This window comes from Oncorhynchus kisutch, linkage group LG19, assembly GCF_002021735.2.
Source record: "Oncorhynchus kisutch isolate 150728-3 linkage group LG19, Okis_V2, whole genome shotgun sequence".
In the NCBI taxonomy this organism is placed as follows: Eukaryota; Metazoa; Chordata; class Actinopteri; order Salmoniformes; family Salmonidae; genus Oncorhynchus; species Oncorhynchus kisutch.
This window is the reverse complement of record NC_034192.2, coordinates 39,546,985-39,571,358: the sequence shown is the minus strand read 5'-3', so window position 1 is coordinate 39,571,358 and position 24,374 is coordinate 39,546,985. Positions and strand designations below refer to the sequence as shown.

The 24,374-nt window shown below is 42.3% G+C and overlaps 1 protein-coding gene across 5 annotated transcripts; it reads left to right on the top strand.

Moving 5' to 3' along the window:
* Positions 1 to 1,923: 1,923 nt before the first annotated feature.
* On the top strand, positions 1,924 to 20,010 carry adad1 (adenosine deaminase domain containing 1 (testis-specific)). Of its 5 annotated transcripts, XM_031798488.1 has the most exons (13): positions 6,689 to 6,949; positions 7,512 to 7,632; positions 12,358 to 12,531; positions 12,778 to 12,918; positions 13,019 to 13,186; positions 13,313 to 13,387; positions 13,568 to 13,693; positions 17,486 to 17,609; positions 18,055 to 18,225; positions 18,340 to 18,572; positions 18,881 to 19,121; positions 19,278 to 19,410; positions 19,626 to 20,010. In XM_031798488.1, exons 3-13 carry the CDS (start codon positions 12,366 to 12,368, stop codon positions 19,737 to 19,739), a joined length of 1,692 nt encoding a protein of 563 aa, XP_031654348.1. In that variant the 5' UTR covers positions 6,689 to 6,949; positions 7,512 to 7,632; positions 12,358 to 12,365; the 3' UTR covers positions 19,740 to 20,010. The 5 variants fall into 5 exon arrangements, with proteins under 5 accessions (XP_031654351.1, XP_031654350.1, XP_020364825.1 ...); XM_031798491.1 differs by lacking the exons at positions 6,689 to 6,949; positions 7,512 to 7,632 and adding an exon at positions 1,924 to 2,047 and having other exon boundaries at positions 18,088 to 18,225; XM_031798490.1 differs by lacking the exons at positions 6,689 to 6,949; positions 7,512 to 7,632 and adding an exon at positions 1,924 to 2,047 and having other exon boundaries at positions 18,067 to 18,225.
* The last annotated feature ends 4,364 nt before the right edge of the window (positions 20,011 to 24,374 follow it).

Here is a 24,374-nt window from a genome sequence, read left to right as displayed (position 1 = left end):
TTCATCACTTATCAAGTGTTGCAACCTTGGCATGACCAGTGAACAATCTCAACTGGAGTCATGGACTGCTTATAACTAGGCCTAACTGACATCACTGCCCATCACCTGAGGGAGAATTCAAGAATAATTGACATTGGCCACTCAACAGTATTTACCACACAGTAAATTGTTCACTAGTTACAGTATACAAGGTCAGCAGCAGGTATGTTGTCCTGGACATTCGAGGGATACCAAGGGAGCATATTAGGTCCATGTGTAAAAAATATGACTTTTTATGGAAATTTGAGTTAAATGATGGGTTCCTGGAATTCAATCAAAGTGAGTATCCCATCCCTCACTGAGTCAGATGTTGAAAGACCTCAGGCTTTTCCCATGTTCTGTCTCTGACTATAACCTGTATACATTTCCTATCAATTTAATGTCTTTGTATGTCTTTCTGGGAATGAGTCATAAGGGCAGAGTACGACTGGCAATCTGTGCACATGGAAGGACGACACAGCAGCACACACACACACACACACAGACAGACAGATATGATCCAGAGGGCACTGGTTGGCTAGGGCACAGGGCCACAGCCAGGGTCTGCAGACGGACATTAGGCCAAGCCCAAGTTAAAATCCTATTAGTTTGAGTTGGGAATCGGATTATCGTCGTCGAGAATCACTCGTCTGGCAACTAGGGTCTAATTTATGCCAATCAACGACAATTATTGAGGGGAAGGGAGCTCCTATTAGAGAACCTCATCCACTTAGTCTAATGAATGGGGAAGATTCAATCTCTGCTGTGGAGACGGAGCATTGGGGAGCTGCAGCTGGAGGCGATTGCTCCAGGCTGGAGAGCCAGTGCTGTTATTTATCAACAAGGGGGTGCTGTCAGGGCAAACATGAGCTGGGGAGAGGGCACTCTATGGTAGGGGCATTGCAGAGGCTAATGGCATATTTCTGTATTTCTCTGATAGAAATGTGTCACTCCATAATCTATGGTCATCCATCAAAACAAATGAAAGATTATGAATTTGCTAACAAATTTCATAAACTAGGGATAGTTTTCTGCCCAAATCACACATGTCATTTAATACATTGAGGGATTGGCTTCTAGGGCCATCTAATGATGTGACTCAGACACCAAATGCAGAATTACAGTTCACATTCACCAAATGTAAAATTATAGGGTGTCAATGACTTTCTGTCACATCAGTTGCATTACATATTGAACACAGTAATTTGTTAGATTTTCTTAAAGGTAGATAGATATTTGTTATAAACTGTAGACGGGTATTGAAACAGAAGGGTTCAAATGTAGTCATGTATTTATGTGTAAATACTGCCCTCTAGTCTCTAGTCTCAGAGTTGCAAATAGTAGGCTTGAAGCTCTTCACACAAAACAAGCACAAAGGTCCAATAATGCAGAAGAAAATCAATGACTTACTATGGCAAAATAAATGGTCCCTTTCTGTAATGAATGGCAAATGATAAAATTGATAAATGATAAAATTATATTGGCAGACACACAATCATAGCCTGATCCCAGACAGGTTTGTGTTTTTGCATACTCAATTGTCATAGTCAAACTAAACATGTTTGGAATAAAAAAAACATGAGGAGTTGCCAAGAGAGTACAAACAAACTTGGCACCCCGGCAAACACAATCCCCTCATCTCGCAAGGATGCCACATTGGCCACCCATTCAATTAGCCCTCAGCTGGAATCTATGAATGGAGATGAGCATCAGTGTTTCGTGGGTCAAACATTTTTCCATGCTACTATATATATATATATATATTCTTTTTTTTTCTTCCTCATGCTGATACTACTTAAATTCTAACGCAAATCCCAAGTGAGATATTTGGGAATATGGCCCCCCAAAAAATTGCCTGGCAAAAACGTTTAGTGCCCTAATTTGCATTCACCTTGGTTTCGGAATGTTTTGACACGACACTCAAGAAATAACCTATCAGGGACCTGCATCCTTTAAAATTTCAACTGCGTTCATGCAGAATCTGCTGAGTGACTGACCCGCTAACCGCACTTGACATTCAAGACAGCAGGTAACGTTAGGTGCTGTTTTTGAATTAGCTAGCTGGTTATCAGCTAGTATAAAATGACTATTTTGGAAATGTTTGTCAATAGGTACCTAGCCAAGTAACTATTTAGCTACAGTAACGTTAACTATATCCCCACGTGCAATAACTAGCTTCAGACAGTTCTACAAGATGTTGGCTAACTCGCTACATAGTTAACACACGTTTTAGCTATCAGCAAATTGAATTTGATTTTGACGACGTGCCAGCTAGGTAGATACCGTTTGTAAACGCAGAGACGCAGTAATGTAACTAACGTTAACTACATGACTAGCTACTGCATAGGCCGCGTTTACCTGATGACGACTGAGATCCGTCACGCGTAATTTCTAGTGATGTGCAGTTCGCGACTATTTTTACCGGGGCTGCACTCGCGCCACCGGCACCTGGCTAGACCTTCCTTTTTTTGGATAGGCCTAATTAAACATTTAATTATTAAAGTGATAGGCTGAAGAACTTTGTAGAATTTAGATATTTTGAATACACACATGGATTATAATAAATAAATGGATAAGACTGTTCTATTCTCTTTGATTTAGTTTATTTTGCAACTCAGACATATGACTGAATAGATGACTGAACTGAATGAAGGATGAATTAAATGTTCAAATATGTTGGAATGATGAGTTTCAGGCATCATGAATGCTCTGCACTTTATTTGGCTAGTAGGCAAATAGGCCTACATTTGGGGTATAATGACTATGGCTGCAGGCCTCCAGAAGGGCATCTTCTGAGGCTGAGGGGTGCTTTTCCGAAGGCGAGTGGTGCTGCATGGAGATCACAAGCTCTGTCGCGATGGAGGGAATAACCTATTTGGAGACTACCTAAAACCACTGGGAACTATATTACTTGAGTTACAACAGAGTTATTGTAAAGTGTGGAAATAAGCTTATGCCAGATTTAGCCTACGTTTAACCTCTCCCTTGTTCATTTCAATGTCCATATGTCCATGACTGATTTTCATATGTAAAATTGTTTTAAATTCATATTAACCCCTCCTACACAATATGCTTTGGCAAGATTTTTAGCGATGAAATATATATCAAAATAGTCAATTAAAAAAATATATTTTGAGTGTCAAAGACTACAGTGGTCATACGTAATTCATATAGTCATCAATTATTCTTCTATGTTTCATTATTCCTGGTAGATTCTACTGGTTATGATTCATTATTCCTGGTAGATACTACTGGTTATGATTCATTATTCCTGGTAGATACTACTTGTTATGATTCATTATTCCTGGTAGATACTACTGGTTTTGATTGCAGATGGAGCCCAGAGAATGTGATGGTGCAATATTGAATTAGTCATATTTTGATGAGGTGGATGCATGGGGATGTCCACGTCACCCAGAGATATGCCCATGCTGTGGAGATACACCTAGCAGACTGAAACTTCACTGTTTTAGGCATAATACAGCTAATGCTGTCCAGACTTGCGCTGGCAAACAAATCCATTGCATTCGCTTCCTAAATGTGAAGTAAACTCAACTGAGGAGTAATAGAGAATGGAGACTTTTAACTTGAAAACATGCAGGATACCTCTTTCCTGTTTCCCTGACTTCAGTTTTTTTTTATACTGTGTTATGCTTTAGTGATGGGCATTCCGGCTCTTTTCAGTGAGCCGGCTCCTTTGGTTCCCAAATGGCTCTTTAAAAAAAAAAAGTTATATTTTTTCAAGTCAAACAGTTTGTGATAGTTTGACTATGATTGGTGTTAAAACAATTCTTATTAAATTAAATCATACTCTACCTTAACCACAATGTATTTAAAAATGCATTGGTTTGTTATGAAAAAGAATACTATTAAACATTTGCATTTAAAGTATAACTTTTTTAATGTATATCAACAAAGTGCATATAAATGTAACAATTCAAAACGAACACAAACTTCTAACAGCATAATAGAATATTGCACCATATCAAAGAAAAATAAATAACAATGTGCAAAACTGCAGCATCCCACTTAAAACATTAAACTAGTCCCTCTTTTCTCTCTCTTCTTTATTGCCATGTTATAACCAGCAGCACACAGCAATGCTGACCATGTTTTGCTTTTATGAGAGATTTGCATTCAGAAATGCAAGCTGCCTCACTTTCGAGGGCCTGATGTGGTGTCTTCTCTCAGTAATTACTTGTCCCGTTTTCGAGAAGGCCCTCTCAGAGGGAACGGATGTGGCCACTATGTAGAGTCTCCCTGTCATGACTTTAGATAGCCGTGGCTAGACAGAGGCCTTGTTCTTCCACCAGCTCAGAGGATCTGCAGATCTTTGGAGGAGGGGCTCCTTCTATTAGGATCGGACCTCCATTATGGCATCTGCAGAGCGATTCCTTCGTGCTGCATCCCGGGTTGCTCTCTCGTCAAACAGCAGACGTTTGTGGCACTACTGCTGGTGCTTCTGCTCCATCTGATCCCTCTTCTTCCTGTTGCCCTGGTGCCTGAGCCAGCTGACTGCTGGGGCTGTCCCTCCCTGCTGCTGAGGTTATTCTTTGAAGAGCCTCATCAATCGTTCTGGCATCACTGAAGGCTAAATTCTTAAATCTGGGGTCAAGTGCAGCGGTTTCTGATAGCACGTGATTATATTCCATTCTGTGGAACTTTCTGTACATTGATGAACATAGGGTGTCCATCAACTCTGTCACATGTCCTGTGGTTACTTTGCTTCTCTCTGGCGGTTGGCTGTGATTCGCTGCAGACCCTTACACAGGAGTATCATTTTTGAGGCTGTCATATAGCTGAAAAGAGAGACCAGTAACTTATTAGTTCATGTTTTGTCTACTGATACTACATTCTCATCTACTGCTCATTTACATATACAGTGCCTTGCGAAAGTATTCGGCCCCCTTGAACTTTGCGACCTTTTGCCACATTTCAGGCTTCAAACATAAAGATATAAAACTATTTTTTTGTGAAGAATCAACAACAAGTGGGACACAATCATGAAGTGTAACGACATTTATTGGATATTTCACATTTTTTTAACAAATCAAAAACAAATCAAAAACTGAAAAATTGGACGTGCAAAATTATTCAGCCCCTTTACTTTCAGTGCAGCAAACTCTCTCCAGAAGTTCAGTGAGGATCTCTGAATGATCCAATGTTGACCTAAATGACTAATGATGATAAATACAATCCACCTGTGTGTAATCAAGTCTCCGTATAAATGCACATGCACTGTGACAGAGGTCCGTTAAAAGCGCAGAGAGCATCATGAAGAACAAGGAACACACCAGGCAGGTCCGAGATACTGTTGTGAAGAAGTTTAAAGCCGGATTTGGATACAAAAAGATTTCCTAAGCTTTAAACATCCCAAGGAGCACTGTGTAAGCGATAATATTGAAATGGAAGGAGTATCAGACCACTGCAAATCTACCAAGACCTGTCCGTCCCTCTAAACTTTCAGCTCATACAAGGAGAAGACTGATCAGAGATGCAGCCAAGAGGCCCATGATAACTCTGGATGAACTGCAGAGATCTACAGCTGAGGTGGGAGACTCTGTCCATAGGACAACAATCAGTCGTATATTGCACAAATCTGGCCTTTATGGAAGAGTGGCAAGAAGAAAGCCATTTCTTAAAGATATCCATAAAAAGTGTTGTTTAAAGTTTGCCACAAGCCACCTGGGAGACACACCAAACATGTGGAAGAAGGTGCTCTGGTCAGATGAAACCAAAATTGAACCCTTTGGCAACAATGCAAAACGTTATGTTTGGCGTAAAAGCAACACAGCTCATCACCCTGAACACCATCCCCACTGTCAAACATGGTGGTGGCAGCATCATGGTTTGGGCCTGCTTTTCTTCAGCAGGGACAGGGAAGATGGTTAAAATTGATGGGAAGATGGATGGAGCCAAATACAGGACCATTCTGGAAGAAAACCTGATGGAGTCTGCAAAAGACCTGAGACTGGGACGGAGATTTGTCTTCCAACAAGACAATGATCCAAAATATAAAGCAAAATCTACAATGGAATGGTTCAAAAATAAACATATCCAGGTGTTAGAATGGCCAAGTCAAAGTCCAGACCTGAATCCAATCGAGAATCTGTGGAAAGAACTGAAAACTGCTGTTCACAAATGCTCTCCATCCAACCTCACTGAGCTCGAGCTGTTTTGCAAGGAGGAATGGGAAAAAAATTCAGTCTCTCGATGTGCAAAACTGATAGAGACATACCCCAAGCGACTTACAGCTGTAATCGCAGCAAAAGGTGGCGCTACAAAGTATTAACTTAAGGGGGCTGAATAATTTTGCACGCCCAATTTTTCAGTTTTTGATTTGTTAAAAAAGTTTGAAATATCCAATAAATGTCGTTCCACTTCATGATTGTGTCCCACTTGTTGTTGATTCTTCACAAAAAAATACAGTTTTATATCTTTATGTTTGAAGCCTGAAATGTGGCAAAAGATCGCAAAGTTCAAGGGGGCCGAATACTTTCGCAAGGCACTGTATAATACAGGATTAAATAATGATGTAGTAATAACTGCTTACCGTACCTCTCTCCACTGATCTCCACAGTGACCTGCTCAAAGGGTTCCAGGACTCTGTACACCTCCTCCTCCACCTCCCATTCCTCTTGGGTCAGAGCATCAACAGGTGCATTGACAATCGCCAGGGTAGAGATGATGGCATCCTTTGACTCAAGAAACAGCCTCAACATATAAAATGTTGAATTCCATCTTATATTGCAGCCCATCTGGCATTGTGTAGACTTTAGTTTTCAGCACCTACTGTGCTCCTGTGGAACTATTCCACAGCTGCTTTCACAGCTGCTTTCAATTTGTCCAGCTAGACATCGAAAAGTCTTCAATGAAGTGACATGTAACCGACATGTAAGAAGTGGTTACCCTTGATGTCCAGCAGTCAGTGGTAAGGCAAACTGCAGTAGCTTTTTGGACTATTTCCCGCACTGAAGCCTGTGTGCTCTCGTACAGTTGTGGAATAAGTGATTTTGAAAGTGTTTTCCTGCTTGGAATTATGTACATTGGATTTAGACTATTGCTATAATTTCTAAAACCTCTGTCCTCCACGATGGAAAATGGTTGGAAATCGGTGGCAATCATTTTAGCCAATTCAATATCAATTTGGCCTTGTTTTGCTACAGACATAGACTTTGGCATAAACTGGTCCATAGAAGACTGCGTTGCTGTGGGTTGCGGAGTAGGCCTACTTGACTGAGTGGATACATCTCCATGTGTGGAGGTGGTGGCTCTATCACTAGCAGGCCCGCTAGTTTCTCGACCCTCCGCTACAGCTAGCTTCACAGTTGTGTGCACAGTTCGCATATGCTGGTGTAGGTTGTGCGTAGAACAGGCTTTATATGAGATTTTGTTTTGGCTAATTCTAAACTGCTCTAACATTGACTACATTATTAAAATGCATCCAAATGCTACTGTGCTTCCGACTCATTTTCCAGCTGTTGTTTTCACAGCTGTCCTTCCTCGCTCTCCTCGGCTGCTAAGTGTGTGACAGTGAGTGAGTTGGCTCGGCCCTCCCTCACGCATCTTTGGTTCATTGGTTTACACTGCGTGTCTGATTGACAGGAACAACAGGTGAGACTTAGTCTGAGCAGACAGTCAGAACGAATGTGTGTGCGCTTGAGCATTTAGGCCTATATTTTATTTTTTTGTTCTTTGAATTAGTTAATTCTATTAATTTAAATCTTTATTTTTTTATAAATAGATTTGTCTCTTCTGATATGCGAGCCGGCTCCCAACGTTCACCTACAAGAGCCGGCTCTTAGAGCCGACTCGTTCGCGAACGACCCATCACTCCTCACTTGCCGTATGGTGTACGTTGTTGTTTTTGTTTTTGTTTTGTTGGTGAGATGGAACTGCCAAAACTCTGAAAGGTATTATTGTACGTCATTGGTTCCTTCATGAACACCCCCCCTCTCAAGCATCCCATTGCCCCTTTGAGTCAAAAGGGAAATAAAAGTATTTTGAGTTGTTTCACTCCCGACTGCCGAACACCTGCGCTCACCATCATTAACAGAACCAAAGGACACTGTCTACCGGCTGCCTCCCACTAGTACAGCAGGCGCGAGGCTGGAGCGACACCGTGTGCTAGCTAGCTCCACTGTGCGATAGTTTGCTAGTTAGCTAGCTAGCACACCGTGTCGCCTCCGCCTGCTGTGTACTGGAGAAAACCATGCCCGACAGGCAGCGGCAAAGGACACTGTCTACTGGTGTTGCCCCCACCGCTAACTACTCAGGCACACAGTAGGCGGAAGGCGGGGGGCCATTGCTGTGTGCTAGCTAGATAGCTAGCACACGGTGTGGCTCCCGCCTGCTGTGTACCGGAGGCCTCCTTAGGACTAGCTGGCACACACTGTTCTTCGCTCGCACCTGCTGAACATCTGCCCTCACCGTTATTAACAGAACTGCAGGGAAACAGTGCCAGACAGGCAGGGGCGATGGACACTACCGGTGTGTAATTGATCATGCTGCAGGCAGCAATAACAGCATGGAGAAGGAAAAAGACATATTTGCACGATGAAATGTAATGAATTCATTATTAAATGGTGTGATGGAGACTAGAGGTCGACCAATTAATCGAAATGGCCAATTTTAATTAGGGCCGATTTCAGGTTTTCATAGCAATCGGTAATCGGCATTGTTGGACACCGATCATGGCCGATTACATTGCACTCCACGGGGAGACTGCATGGCAGGCTGACTACCTGTTATGCGAGTGCAGCAAGGAGCCAAGGTAAGATGCTAGATGGCATTAAACGTATCTTATAAACTATCTTAACATAATCACTAGTTAACTACACATGATTGATGATATTACTAGTTTATCTAGCTTGTCCTGCGTTGCATATAATCGATGCGGTGCCTGTTAATTTATCATTGAATCACAGCCTACTCCGCCAAACGGGTAATTTAACAAGCGCGTTCGCAAAAAAAGCACGGTCGTTGCACCAATGTGAACCTAACCATAAACATCGCCTTTCTTAAAATCAATACACAAGTATAAATTTTTTAACTTGCATATTTAGTTAATATTGCCTGCTAACATGAATTTATTGTAACTAGGTACATTGTGTCACTTCTCTTGCAACAGAGTCAGGGTATATGCAACAGTTTGGGCCGTCCGGCTCGTTGTGAACTGTGTGAAGACTATTTCATCCTAACAAAGACAGCCAACTTCGCCAAACGGGGGATGATTTAACAAAAGTGCATTTGCGAAAAAAGCACAATCGTTGCACGAATGTACCTAACCATAAACATCAATGCCTTTCTAAAAATCAAAACACAGAAGTATATTTTTTTAAACCTGCATAATTAGTTAAAAGATATTCATGTTAGCAGGCAATATTAAACTATGGAAATTGTGTCACTTCTCTTGCGTTCATTGCATGCAGAGTCAGGGTATATGCAACAGTTTGAGCCGCCTGGCTCGTTGCAAATTAATTTGCCAGAATTTTACGTAATTATGACATAACATTGAAGGTTGTGCAATGTAAAATGAATATTTAAGTTTTATGAATGCCACCCGTTAGATAAAATACGGAACGGTTCTGTATTTCACAGAAAGAATAAACGTTTTGTTTTCGAAATGATAGTTTCCGGATTTTACCATATTAATGACCTAAGGCTCGTATTTCTGTGTGTTATTATGTCATAAATAAGTCTGATTTAATAGCGCAGTCTGACTGAGCGGTGGTAGGCAGCAGCAGGCTCGTAAGCATCCGTTCAACAGCACTGTCCTGCATTTGCAAGCAGCTCTTCGCTGTGCTTCAAGCATTGCGCTGTTTATGACTTCAAGCCGATCAACTCCCAAGATTAGGCTGGCAATACTAAAGTACCTATTAGAACATCCAATAGTCAAAGCTATATGAAATACAAATGGTATAGAGAAATAGTCCTATAATAACTATAACATGAAACTTCTTACCTGGGAATGTTGAAGACTCATGTTAAAAGGACCCACCAGCTTTCATATGTTCTGAGCAAGAAACTTAAACGTTAGATTTTTGACATGGTACATATTGCACTTTTACTTTCTTCTCCAACACTTTATTTTAGCCTTATTTAAACCAAATTGAATGTTTATTTATTTATTTGAGACTAAGTTGATTTTTATTGATGTGTTATATTAAGTTAAAATAAGTGTTCATTGTTCATTCAGTACTGTTGTAATTGTCATTATTACAAATATATATATATATATATATATATATATATATATATATATATATATACTGCTCAAAAAAATTAAGGGAACACTAAAATAACACATCCTAGATCTGAATGAATGAAATATTCTTATTAAATACTTTTTTCTTTACATAGTTGAATGTGCTGACAACAAAATCACACAAAAACTATCAATGGAAATCAAATTTATCAACCCACGGAGGTCTGGATTTGGAGTCACACTCAAAATGAAAGTGGAAAACCACACTACAGGCTGATCCAACTTTGATGTAATGTCCTTAAAACAAGTCAAAATGAGGCTCAGTAGTGTGTGTGGCCTCCACGTGCCTGTATGACCTCCCTACAACGCCTGGGCATGCTCCAGATGAGGTGGCGGACGGTCTCCTGAGGGATCTCCTCCCAGACCTGGACTAAAGCATCCGCCAACTCCTGGACAGTCTGTGGTGTAATGTGGTGTTGGTGGATGGAGCGAGACATGATGTCCCAGATGTGCTCAATTGGATTCAGGTCTGGGGAACGGGCGGGCCAGTCCATAGCATCAATGCCTTCTTCTTGCAGGAACTGCTGACACACTCCAGCCACATGAGGTCTAGCATTGTCTTGCATTAGGAGGAACCCAGGGCCAACCGCAACAGCATATGGTCTCACAAGGAGTCTGAGGATTTCATCTTGGTACCTAATGGCAGTCAGGCTACCTCTGGCGAGCACATGGAGGGCTGTGCGGCCCCCCCAAAAATGCCACCCCACACCATGACTGACCCACCGCCAAACTGGAGGATGTTGCAGGCAGCAGAACGTTCTTCACGGCGTCTCCAGACTCTGTCACGTCTGTCACATGTGCTCAGTGTGAACCTGCTTTCATCTGTGAAGAGCACAGGGCACCAGTGGCGAATTTGCCAATCTTGGTGTTCTCTGGCAAATGCCAAACGTCCTGCACGGTGTTGGGCTGTAAGCACAACCCCCAACTGTGGACGCCGGGCCCTCATACCACCCTCATGGAGTCTGTTTCTGTCCGTTTGTGCAGACACATGCACATTTGTACCTGCTGGAGGTCATTTTGCAGGGCTCCGGCAGTGCTCCTGCTCCTCCTTGCACAAAGGCGGGGGTAGCAGTCCTGCTGCTGGGTTGTTGCCCTCCTACGGCCTCCTCCACGTCTCTTGATGTACTGGCCTGTTTCCTGGTAGCGCCTCCATGCTCTGGACACTACGCTGACAGACACAGCAAACCTTCTTGCCACAGCTCGCATTGATGTGCCATCCTGGATGAGCTGCACTACCTGAGCCACTTTTGTGGGTTGTAGACTCCGTCTCATGCTACCACTAGAGTGAAAGCACCGCCAGCATTCAAAAGTGACCAAAACATCAGCCAGGAAGCATAGGAACTGAGAAGTGGTCTGTGGTCCCCACCTGCAGAACCAATCCTTTATTGAGGGTGTCTTGCTAAATGCCTATAATTTCCACCTGTTGTCTATTCCATTTGCACAACAGCATGTGAAATTTATTGTCAATCAGTGTTGCTTCCTAAGTGGACAGTTTGATTTCACAGAAATGTGATTGACTTGGAGTTACATTGTGTTGTTTAAGTGTTCCCTTTATTTTTTTGAGCTGTGTGTGTGTGTGTGTGTGTGTGTGTGTGTGTAAATCGTCCGATTAATCGGTATCGGCTTTTTTTGGTCCTCCAATAACTGGTATCGGCGTTGAAAAATTATAATCGGTTGACCTTTAAAAAAAAACTTTATTTGGACCTGTAATGGAGACAGCTTTGTAGACCTTAAACCTACAGTCTGCTCAACAAACAAACTTGAGAACGAATAATTTGGGGTGCTGCAGTTTACAACATATATTGTGCTTATCGCCCGCATGGCAGTCAAGCAATGCATTCCAACTAGGTAGCTATTCTCTCTTACCAACAACTTAAAAAATGTGTAAATACTGCCCTCTAGTGTCAGTTGCAATCACAATTCAATAACGAGCAAAAGAGCAGAGACTGGTATCCAGGCTATTGGAAGTTGGGCGAGGCCTGTTTGCAGTCCAGTGCATAAACCTATGACCAACTTTGGGAAAATAACACACGGCTGCTATGTATGAATAACATGTTACTCTTTTTCTACAGTTTCCAAGATGGCTTGGACTCGAGGTGGATCATTTCGTGGTTCTAGGGGTGCCAGCTTTGCCCAAATCCTCAAGAAAAATATTTGTGCCCCACCTGGATTGGCAGTGGCATATGTGTCTCCGGCTGTCTCAGAAGTTAACAAAAACCTCTTTGACCCGGCTTGCAACACCAATTGTAAGCTTAAGTAAATGTTGTGAAAGGGATGGGTCCGGTTGGTTTGTGCTTACGGGGGATGGGTCCTGTTGGTGTGAAAGGGATGGGTCCTGTTGGTTTCTGTGCTTATGGGGGATGGGTCCTGTTGGTGTGAAAGGGATGGGTCCTGTTGGTTTCTGTGCTTTGTGAAGGTGAAAATGGCCACCCATCCCACTTTGGCACTAGCACCAGAAACTGTTGTTTGGTTGTCTTGTTGTTCTGCCACAGGTGGTGGCATCAGATCGAAAAGCATTCCCCAAGAGTTGATTGACCGATACAAGCGGGGTGAGACCCATGCAGTGTCAGCTCTTTACCAGCTCTCTCAGGTTCTACAGTTCCAGGTTGAGTTAAAGGAAACGGTAACCACAGGTACGTCTCAAACCATGTCCTCCATTGATCCTCCATCCATAGGCTCTTATTCATGGCAGTGTATATACATGTTCAGTAATATGATGTGATGACTGTCCAGGTAACATCCCAGGCTTCTACTTTGCCTTCTGTGTCGTGATTGACGGGGTGAAGTACAAGACTGGGATGGGGATCAATAAGAAGGAGGCCAGGGCCAGTGCAGCTCAGCTGGCCCTTGAGGACCTGCTGCCCACCTTGGATGGAGATTCTCTGCTTCCAGAGGCGTTGGGTGAATAGCTGTACCAACTAGTTTGATGAAATGTCTGTAATTGGAAATCGATTTTCAATTCAAATTCAATGTTTTAGGGAATGGTTTGTAAATGGACTGTCAATATAAGATAGTGTGTGGTTTCAGATGGCCCTCCTCCCTTGCCAGTGAAAGAGAGTCAGTCTACAGGCTCAGAGATCCATCCTAGAAGAACCATTTATGGCAAGTCATTTATTTTTTAATTATTCAGTTATTTTATTTATGTTTTGTAGTTGTTGGAAAGCACATTGTTTGTCAAAGTTGCTTAAAACTATTGGATTTTGATCTGCAAACGATGACATGTTAGGGGTTGTTTCTGGACATTAAGCAGTGATGGTGTTTTTTCCCCCTACTGTACCGCAGAGCGTCAGAACCCCATCAACGAGCATGTTCCCCAGGCAGTGAGAGAGCTGCTGAGTAAGCTGATCGACAGCTACCCCGAGGTCTCTGCCTGCAGGAGCACAGTGGCAGCATTTATCACTCAGTCACGTAATTAAGGAGGCACTGGGAGACACTCTTTTTCCATGTCTGGTTATATATTGGCTACATTTAAATGTTATATACAGTACTGTGCAAAAGTTTTAGGCAGGTGTGAAAAAATAGACATGTTAATAGATTATATTTAGCAATCAACTAAATGCAAAGTGAGTGAACAAGGAAAATCAAAATGAAATCCATATTTGGTGTAACCACCCTTTGCCTTCAAAACAGCATCAATTCTTCTAGGTACACTTGCACAAAGTCACAGATTTGTAGGCATATAGTCAGGTGTATCATTAAACAATTATACCAAACAGGTGCTAATGATCATCAATTCAATATGTAGGTTGAAATACAATCAGTAACTGAAACAGAAACAGTTGTGTAGGAGGAATACAACTGGGTGAGGAACAGCCAAACTCCGCTAACAAGGTGAGGTTGCTCAAGTCAGTTTGTCAAAAGTCATACATACCATGGCAAGACTGAGCACTGCAACAAGACATAAGGTCTTTATACGGCATCAGCAAGGTCTCTCCCAGGCAGAAATGTCAAGGCTGACAGGGGTTTCCAGATGTCCAAGCTCTTTTGAAGAAGCACAAAGAAACGGGCAACGTTGAGGACCGTAGACGCAGTGGTCGGCCAAGGACACTTACTGCAGCAGATGAAAAACACATTATGCTTACGTCTCTTCGCAGCCCGAAGATGTTCAGCAGTGGGACACTGGTACACCCATCTACTGCGCGGAGAAGTCTGGTCAGAAGTGGCCTTCATGGAAGACTTGCGGCCAAAAATCCATACCTCCGACGTGGAAACAAGGCCAAGCGACTCAACTATGCATGGAAACACACGAACTGGGGTGCAGAAGAATGGCAGCAGGTGCTCTGGACTGATGAGTCAACATTTGAAATATTTGGCTGTAGCAGAAGGCAGTTTGTTCGCCGAAGGGCTGGAGAGCGATACACAAATGAGTGTCTGCGGGCAACAGTGAAGCATGGTGGAGGTTCCTTGCAAGTTTGGGGCTGCATTTCTGCAAATGGAGTTGGGGATTTGGTCAGAATTAATGGCCTCAATGCTGAGAAGCACAGGCAGATACTTATGCATCATGCAATACCATCAGGGAAGCATCTGATTGGCCCCACATTTTATTCTGCAGTATGACAACGACCTGGAAATGATGGTATGGCACCCACAGACCCCTGATCTCAACATCATTGAGTCTCTGGGATTACATGAAGAGAGAGAAGCACCTGAGGCTGCCTAAATCCACAGAAGACTGTGGTTAGTTCTCCAAGATGTTTGGGCCAACCTACCTGCCGAGTTACTTCAAAAACTTTGTGCAAGTGTATCTAGAATAATGGATGTGTTTTTGAAGGCAAAGGGTGGTCACACCAAATATTGATTTATGTAGATTTTTCTTATGTTCACTCACTTTGCATTTTGTTAATTGATAAATCTAAACTATTACCATGTCTATTTTTGAAAGCATTCTTACTTTACAGCCTTTTTTCACACCTACCTTAAACTTCTGCCCAGTACTGTACACACAGTGTATTTGGAAAGTATTCAGACCCCTTGACTTCTCTACATTTTGTTACGTTACTTATTCTAAAATGAATTAGTCCCCCCCCCCCCCATCACACAATACCCCATAATGACAAAGCAAAAACAGGTTTTTAGAAATGTATACAATTTTTACAAAAAAACAAAACCTCAAAAATGTACATAAGTATTCAGACCCTTTACTCAGTACTTTGTTGAAGCACCTTTGGCAGCGATTACAGCCTAGAGTCTTCTTGGGTATGACGCTACAAGCTTGGTACACCTGTATTTGGGGAGTTTCTCCCCTTCTTCTCTGCAGATCCTCTCAAGCTCTGTCATGTTGGATGGGGAGCGTCGCTGCACAGCTATTTTCAGGTCTCTCCAGAGATGTTCGATCGGGTTCAAGTCCAGCCTCCGGCTGGGCTACTCACGAACATTCAGAGACTTGTCCCAAAGCCACTCCTGCGTTGTCTTGCCTGTGTGCTTAGGGTTGTTGTCCTGTTGGAAGGTGAACCTTCGCCCCAGTCTAAGGACCTGCTCCAGAGCGCTCAGGACTTCATCAAGGATCTCTCTGTACTTTGCTTCGTTCATCTTTCCCTCAATTCTGACTGGTCTCCTGGCCCCTGTCGCTGTCAAACATCCCCACAGCATGATCCTGCCACCACTGTACTTCACCGTAGGGATGATGCCAGGTTTCTTCCAGACATGACGCTTGGCATCAGACCAAAGAGTTCAATCTTGGTTTCATCAGACCAGAGAATCTTGTTTCTCATGGTCTGAAAGTCTTTAGGTGCCTTTTGGAAAACTCTAGCGGGCTGTCATGTGCCTTTTACTGAGGAGTGCCTTCCGTCTGGCCACTCTACCATAAAGGCCTGATTGGTGGAGTGCTGCAGAGATGGTTGTCCTTTTCCCATCTCCACAGAGGAACTCTGGAGCTCTGTAAGAGTGACCATCGGGTTCTTGGTCACTTCCCTGACCAAGGCCCTTCTCCCCCGATTGCTCAGTTTGTCTGGACGGCCAGCTCTAGGAAGATTGTTGGTGGTTTAACACATCTTCCATTTAAGAGTGATGGAGGCCACTGTTATTGGGTACTTTCAATGCTGCAGACATTTTTTGGTACCCTTTTCCTCGACACAATCCTGTCTCGGCGCTCTACAGACAATTTCTTCGACCTCATGGCTTGGTTTTTGCTCTGACATGCACTGTCAACATTGAGATCTTATATAGACAGTTGTGTGTCTTTCCAAATCATGTCCAATCAACTGAATATACCACAGGTGCCTCCAATAAAGTTGTATGAACATCTCAAGGATGATAAATCGAAACAGGATTCGACTGAGCACAATTTCGAATACTTATGTAAATAAGGGTCTAAATGCTTATGCACAATTTATTTATTATTTTATTTTTTACTTCATGGATTTTTCCCCCAATTTTAGTCTAAAATAAAATACCCAAATCTTCCTGCCTGAAGCAAGGATATGCATATTCTTGGTACCATTTGAAAGGAAAAACTTTGAAGTTTGTGGAAATGTGAAAGGAATGTAGGAGAATATAACACAATAGATCTGGTAAAAGATAATACAAAGTAAAAGCCAACGTTCTTTTTGTACCATCTTTGAAATGCAAGAGAGAGGCTATAATGTATTATTCCAGCCCAAGCGCAATTTTGATTTTTGCCACTAGGTGGCAGCAGTGTATATGCAAAGTTTTAGACTGATCTAGTGAACCATTGCATTTCTGTGAGATTTTCTATCAAGACTGCCTAAATGTGCCTAATTTGTTTAGTAATAATTTTTCATGTTCAAAACTTTGCAGTCTCCTCAAATAATAGCATGGTGTTTTTTCACTGTAATATCTACTGTAGTAGATAGTATAGTTAGATGAAGAATTTAAGCTTTCTGCCAACATCAGACATGTCTATGTCCTGGGAAATGTTACTTGTTACTTACAACCTCATGCTAATCGCATTAGCCTACGTTAGCTCAACTGTCCCGCAGGGGACCCACCGATCCTGAATTAAGAAAAAACATTTTTTTGCTTTTTCATTATAGGATATTGTGTGTGTAGATTTCTGAGGATTTTTATTTTATTTAATCAAATTTTGAATAAGGCTCTAACGTAACAAAATGTGGGAGAAGTCAAGGGGTCTGAATACTTTCTGAAAGCACGTTTGAATTATATTAGATACATTTTAAGTTGCTATTATGAATGTTACCGGTAAATGTGTTCTCTGTGCGTGGCTCATGAACATCCATCTAGCCAGTGGATGTGAAGTGGTGGCCATTGGAACAGGGAATTACAACACTAAGGAGAGCGCTACACCAAATGGACGGGTTCTTCACGACTCCCATGCAGTTGTAACAGCAAGGAGATCACTGATGCGGTACATTTATCTCAATCAGTGTATTCATGAATGTGAAAAAACATCCCTTCAAAACACCCTTTTTTTCTTTCTATCCAGGAAGCAAAGATGGTTGTGAGAAAGTTCAAATTGTTCTTTTGTGGTTCCTGTTGTATTTCCTGGAACTTTTCCATGCTCTGAGAACACTGCTTAGATCATGTAATTTACAACATCGTAAGTCAGTCAAGGGCAATTACAAATGAACCTGACATAGCTGGTTATATTTTTTCCAACCCCTCTCACTACAACCTAGCGATATTCAATAACAATTCATTCATTCATTCACTGCCTCCTACTATGTTCTCCTTATAAACTTTAGAGCACCAAGATTCCATACAAACATTCCCTTATTTCACATTACTTTCAGGGTACCAAATATGCATTAGTTTGTAGTAGTTATACCTGTATAATCATGTTTTATTTGCAGTTATCTGTACAGGCACCTGTTGCTGTTCTTTAGTAAGAATCGCAGCCTTGAGGAGAAGTCCATGTTCCAGCAGGACAAGAACACCAAGCTGCTCAGTCTGAAGAGCAACATCACGCTCCACCTGTACATGAACCAGATGCCCAAAGGAGCCGCCCAGATCCCATCCAATCTGTTAGTGACTGGCAACTCTAAAACTCCTTATGCCCCACCAGTACTCAGCTAATAGCCAAGTTGATATTTTCCAGCCTGTCTGTCCCTTCAGCCTTGATGTTTTTCTCCCCTCAGGCGCCTGAACCCCCTCTCCATCTCAGCCTGGGAGGTGAACAACCAGATCAGCCTGCACGTGACGGTGGAGGGCAAGGTGTTCTCAGTCTTCTCCCCTACCTTCGACCAGGCCGCCTCCAGGGTGGTTAGCATGTCGGCCAGTGACAAGATCACCCAGTGGCAGGTGCTGGGTTTCCAGGGAGCCCTGCTCAGTCACTTCACTGAGCCCATCTACGTCAGCAGCATCCTCGTAGGCAAGTCCCTCAATCATAGGTTACACCTCAATAGTCTGAAAAGCAGTGTTTCTCAACTCCAGTCGTATGTAGCCCAGTGGACAGCACGTTTGTGTTCTATCTCTGCACTAACACACCTGATTTAACGCATCAACTGATCAGGTCATCGAGCACGTAAGTTGTATCAGGTGATGTAGTGCTGGATTGGAACAAAAATGCAAATTCTCTCCTAGTCTTTCCTTCTGGGCTGATTTCAAAGAATAGATTTCTTTCAAATGGTGTAAAGTGAAGGCGAGTGCTTCTGCCATCGTCCTCATCCTCAAATGCAGGCGACGTGAGCTGCTGTGACGTGCGGGGCATGGAGATTGCGGTGAACCAGCGTGTGGACGGCATCACCCCCCGCCTACCCATGTACTACTGCGTGTACCGGCCCCACATAAGCCTGGTGCCCACGGCGTGCCCTGAGGGTGGCGCAAACACCAACGCCCAGTGGAGCCACGGCATCAACTGGAGCCAGGGGGACGTCTCCCTGGAGGTGGTGGACGGCCTGGAGGGCAAGACGGTGGAGGCGTAAGACTATTTCATAGTCAGACTTTCCCCAAATGTTCTGAAATAATATGAACTTCATGATATGAAATAGGCCCCATTCTGACTTGAAAACCCAGGGAATCTACAGGTGATCTGTTAGCTGATTCTTCACAACGGCCATGTTGATTTGTGTGTCAGGTCTCCGTTTAAGAGCGGCCCTGCCCTGGCCAGTCGCCTGTGTAAAGCAGCCATGCTGAGTCGCTTCAACCTGGTGGCCCAGGAGGCTTCAAGACGGGACCTGCTAGCTACAGTCTCCTACAGAGAGGCCAAGGTAATAAAAACGCTCCTCTTGTCTCCCCCCACCACGGTTGGGCTCCATTCAATTTGAATTCATGCCCTGCCCACTAGCTCCACTAGGAAACCATGAGTGGGTGTGGGACAGGATCAATTACAAACCCTCTCAGATGTTACCTTTCACAAATGTGTGAAGTCTCCTGTCCCATTGTTTAGCATTAATAATCCATGTCCCATTAATGGGTTTTCTAGATGATGGCCAAGCCCTACCAGGAGGCCAAGAGTGTGCTGAGGTCCTACTTAGCGCAGCAAGGCTACGGCTCCTGGGTGGCCAAGCCTCCAGTGAGCGATCACTTCAGCATGTGAGAGGACCCCAGCGTGATTCTTCACAAAAAATTAATTTGTGAAACTTCTCCACCTACACTTGAACAGAAAACGACATCAAAAAGCATACCTCAGCAGGACAAATGGGAGCATAAAATAATAGGTTGACATGATGCCCTTAAACTGCAAGTTAATCTTCCATAGCCTGTGAAGTTAAGATTATTATGAAAAATGGTTCATGAGGTTTTTATTTGTTTAATGTTTTTTTGTTTTTTTTAGGTGTGTCACAATTTGTTAGAAGGCACAAAAAACACGTTTCTGAAAAAGTTTTTCTCATAGATTTTTAATGTTCTATTTAGTTCTGTGGTCACATTGTTGTGCATTATGCTTTGAGATAAGAAATTGAATATAAATAAACCTCTCAAATGATAAAGGTTTGGCAATAATATCTGTAGATTTAATTGATTGTGTGCTTTTTGACAAAGAACTATGCCATTCAAAGTTGAAGGTAAGACTTTCTCTGTAATACAGCCAAGATATTGTATGAACTAGTCCAGTCAACTCTTGTGGCTGATGGGAATTCATGCAATGATCTTCATTATGCATGCAACCAGAGCAATTCAAAACATGATTGAATTTAGACTAAGGCTCTGCAATGCATTTAAATCAATCATCCAACGTGCTCTCATCAGGAGTTTGCATGCACCTTGACATTGCACATGAGAACAAGTCAATTGCATACCAATGTATTATCAGTTTGTAGGAAGTCATGTTGTGTGTCAGAGGTCCGTAGTTGTGATTTTGCCTTGCATTGATACCGCCAGTGGTTTCACAAGCTGATCCCACCATCTAAGAACGAGCACGGTCTTTACTATAAACACACACACACAGGAAATGCTATGGTTTCCTGTGCAGGCGACGCAGCATATCATACCACTCGTTTTAATGTTTACACAGACCTATTTTGTTGTATTAACCTGGCTTCTTTTTACTTCCTTGTATACAGGAAGTCTCTCGTTCATTAAGGGACCCGACGCTCCAGGATCAAACACCTGAATAGTATGTATGAACCACTAGATCTGCTGTTTGTGGCATGCCTGGATGGGTTATCATGTAAAGCCTGGTATTTATGCAAATATTCTGCAAGGCTGGATGCAAAATTGTTCATAGTGAAGGTGTCACTGTAGTGACATGAATAGAACACATTGATATTGAAACTGTCTTGATACGAGCCTTGGACGCTGATGTCCGCTCAGATGTACATTGTCATTGTTTATCTGAATTACATGTTAAACATTGATTGACGAGTGACTACTGTCAAGGCTTGGTTTGGATGCATGGAATTGTCCTTTCATGTCGAGCTAGTATAGAGAAGATACTGTGGTGTATGAGGCATTTGGTTATTGACGTATTCAAGTCAAGGCGGTTGTCCAAACGGGGATGGCCGAAAACTCTGCTGGTACACAAGGGGTTGGCCAGAGTGGGTCATTATCTGATTCTTAAATCACGACTCCCAAATAACTGATCCAGATCCTTGTTATCAGAAGGTGTGTGAATCATATAATTGGAATAGTAATGAATAGGATCTCTGTGATTAAAGTGCTTGACACAGCAGCCCCGTTGAAATAGTAGATGCAGAGATAAACAGGATATCCAGTTCTCTTGATGTGGTCGCACACAGCTTTTTAGGCCTACCTCTCATTTGGGTAAGCTAGATTTAGGTCATACAGCCCGTGTTTAGAATAGTCATGTTTGAGGCACAATGTTAAGAACTTGATCCTGGAAAAGGTTTCCTGTTCACATAAGATGGGTGGGTGGCCCGACGCATACGAAGGGAAGGATTGGCAGTAGAATAAAGTCAACCCGCAGATGCATTTGTGTGCTTGTAGCCTTTTGAGTGGTTTACACATTACTAGAAGGCAGCTACTTGGGCTATGTTTTAGAACAGCAAAATGACTGTTTAAACCCTTCTAAGATTCCAATGTGTTTAAGGAGCTTCAACACATTGCATTAGTTACATCATATTCATACTACTGGTGATGTCAATGGGTTTTCTTTTAGGCCAGGTGCAGGAGACCAGCCCACCGTAAACATGAATCACTACATTACCCGAGCTTGAGGTTAGAATGTCATTTACATTTACTACCATTTTGTGGATGAGGACGAGCTCATTTTCCATCCATGGACTTTAATTGTTTATTGCCCTATAACTGAGAAGGGAATTCCCCCTCCTACAGAGGTCACCTATAGGAACCCACCTCCTAAGTTGGCCTGCCTTTCACTCTCGATTTTAGCATAGACCCGGCAACAATTTGTTCAAACCACAGTATGACTTACCATAGTACACAGTCAGATATTGTGATATTCCATTGAAACATACAGTAGGAGACGGAAGGAAGCTCAGTAGAGATTAATTTAGATGCAGCTGAGAGCCCCACACCTCCGAACTATCCCCACATGGGCCGATAAGCAATTTATACTTGTACAATGAAGTGGTCCCACGAGCTGCGAACGTAGGAGCCCACCTAAGTCTAGGCAACGAGGATTCCAGATTCGGGCAAAAGGGCATTCGACTCTTGGTCTTACTGCGCCGAACTCTAATTCACATATAATTAACGATAAAACCAATCAATTTAAATGCATCTTATTTGCTACATTAGTGTTAGCAATGTTTAACCCTAAAAAAAACAAGTAAATTAATTTCAAATACTTTTAATTGCAAATGTATTATCAAGGTTATAGGAACAGTCCATGTGTAAAAATCTAAATATAATAAATATGTAATAAATACATAAATAAATAACTTAATTAGAGCTTTTTAGAAGCTTAAATACATTATAGTTAACATACATTGAGAACTCAAACACTTGCATTCAGAGCAGTTCAAGGCACAGTATATGGATATCACATCATTAAACAGAACCTACAGTAGCCCCTTCCTTCATTATGTAGGGCTTTCATACCAGGTTAAGGACATCCAGTTAGACATATAAATATATATATATATTTTAAAAGCTGGTGTTACACAATGTTACACAAATTGTTAGAGATAATATATGGTATCAGTGCAATGACAATCTACTTCCTGTGACCCCATCCTCCCCCCATGCAACTGGGAGCTAGAACCTATTTTACCATGGGTACCGTTGGGCAGATAGAGCTTTAGCTAAACTGATCATATTCTCCATGAACTCCTTGCAAGACTTTTTGGACAGCGGGTTCTCACGGCTGCATTCTGACGAGTCCGTTCTCTGAGGAGATAAGGTATGATTTAGTCTAACGCCATGTAAAGTGGTACACCAACTTATATGAGCCGACCTGTTTACTGAGAAAATATATTTCTATATATTTTTTTGAAGTGGCAAGACGTTTAGGGAAAGTAATGAGACTTACGATATCATCAGATGTCTTTTGTAGGACCGTCAAAATCCTGTTGATATGATGCTGCAGATTTGTGTTGTCATTGAGGTGGCTCAGTTGTTGAATAGAACAGGCCAGTGCTCCAGCAATGCTTTTCTGCAACCCAGAGAAAGAGACGTAACTGTTTGCCCTGGGGCTCTATGATTTTGTGACATGGAAAAAGAGGCTGTGGATTAGTTGTGGTGAATTGCACTGCCAAGACGGGAGTGGGTTTTAGTTGTTCAAAGTGCTATTTGAAATGAGTTGAACCACCGTCTGCAACCTTGCTGTGTTTCCTGTACTAGTGGTCTTCTATGAACCGTCGAAGCAGAAATAATGCTTTAGCAAGTCAGAAACCCAGCTAGTGCTAGAGGCTACATGTGAGTGGAAAGGTTAAGGGCTACTGTGTTGTACATTTGCAGATATCAGTTGTTGAACATGTTTAGTTAGCCTTACCTCTACATCCGCTGGAGACGGAGCATAGAAGAATGTACCTTCTTCTGGCTACAGGACAATATGGAAAAAGAGAAATGTTAGTTGATCACAGAAATACATTAAAATTATTTGAACACCTCTTATGTCATGAAGGGACTTACACATGTAATATTTATTTGTAGTCGTTCGATTCCTTTTGCAATTTTCAAGAAATTGGTAGCCGGACTTCCTTGAAGACCAACTGAGAGAAAAAGCATCAAAAAGGCAATCCTGAATATGTTTTCCATGATAATCTGAAGGTCTTGTAGGCAGAGTCCTGTGAGGTGTATACGAAGGGAGGTCTGGAGTCTGTAAATGTTTGTCATCTTAGATTGTTAGCAGTCTTTTATATACCTTGCTGTGTGGAAAATCAAAGGGCGGGTTGAATTTATTGCTCTAGATATTACCACATGCAAGCAGCTATATTTTTCCTCTTGATGACTGTTGGGATTTTTTTCTTTGCATAGTTGTTACAAGGTGGTAAAATCCCCTTGGTGACATATAGTGGCACAGCATTAGACTGTACACAGTAGATAGACTTTTCAATTTGTGGTGGTGAGGGGTGATTCTTGAGCTGACGTGTGGGTTTACTAACGTGTCATCTGGAGTTTGTGGTCGTTGGTCAGTTCTGAGCATCACTTACAAAAGATTTTCTCTCCAAGGAAAGGGAGATACCTCTAAATATCAAATGTGTTGCTTTGTCCATAGCGCCGTTAAAATATTCCCATCTCTGGTTAAGATGTGCCAGTTGAAAAGCCATTACAACAAAGAAACTACAACACAATTGTGCATGCAGAGAGCCAC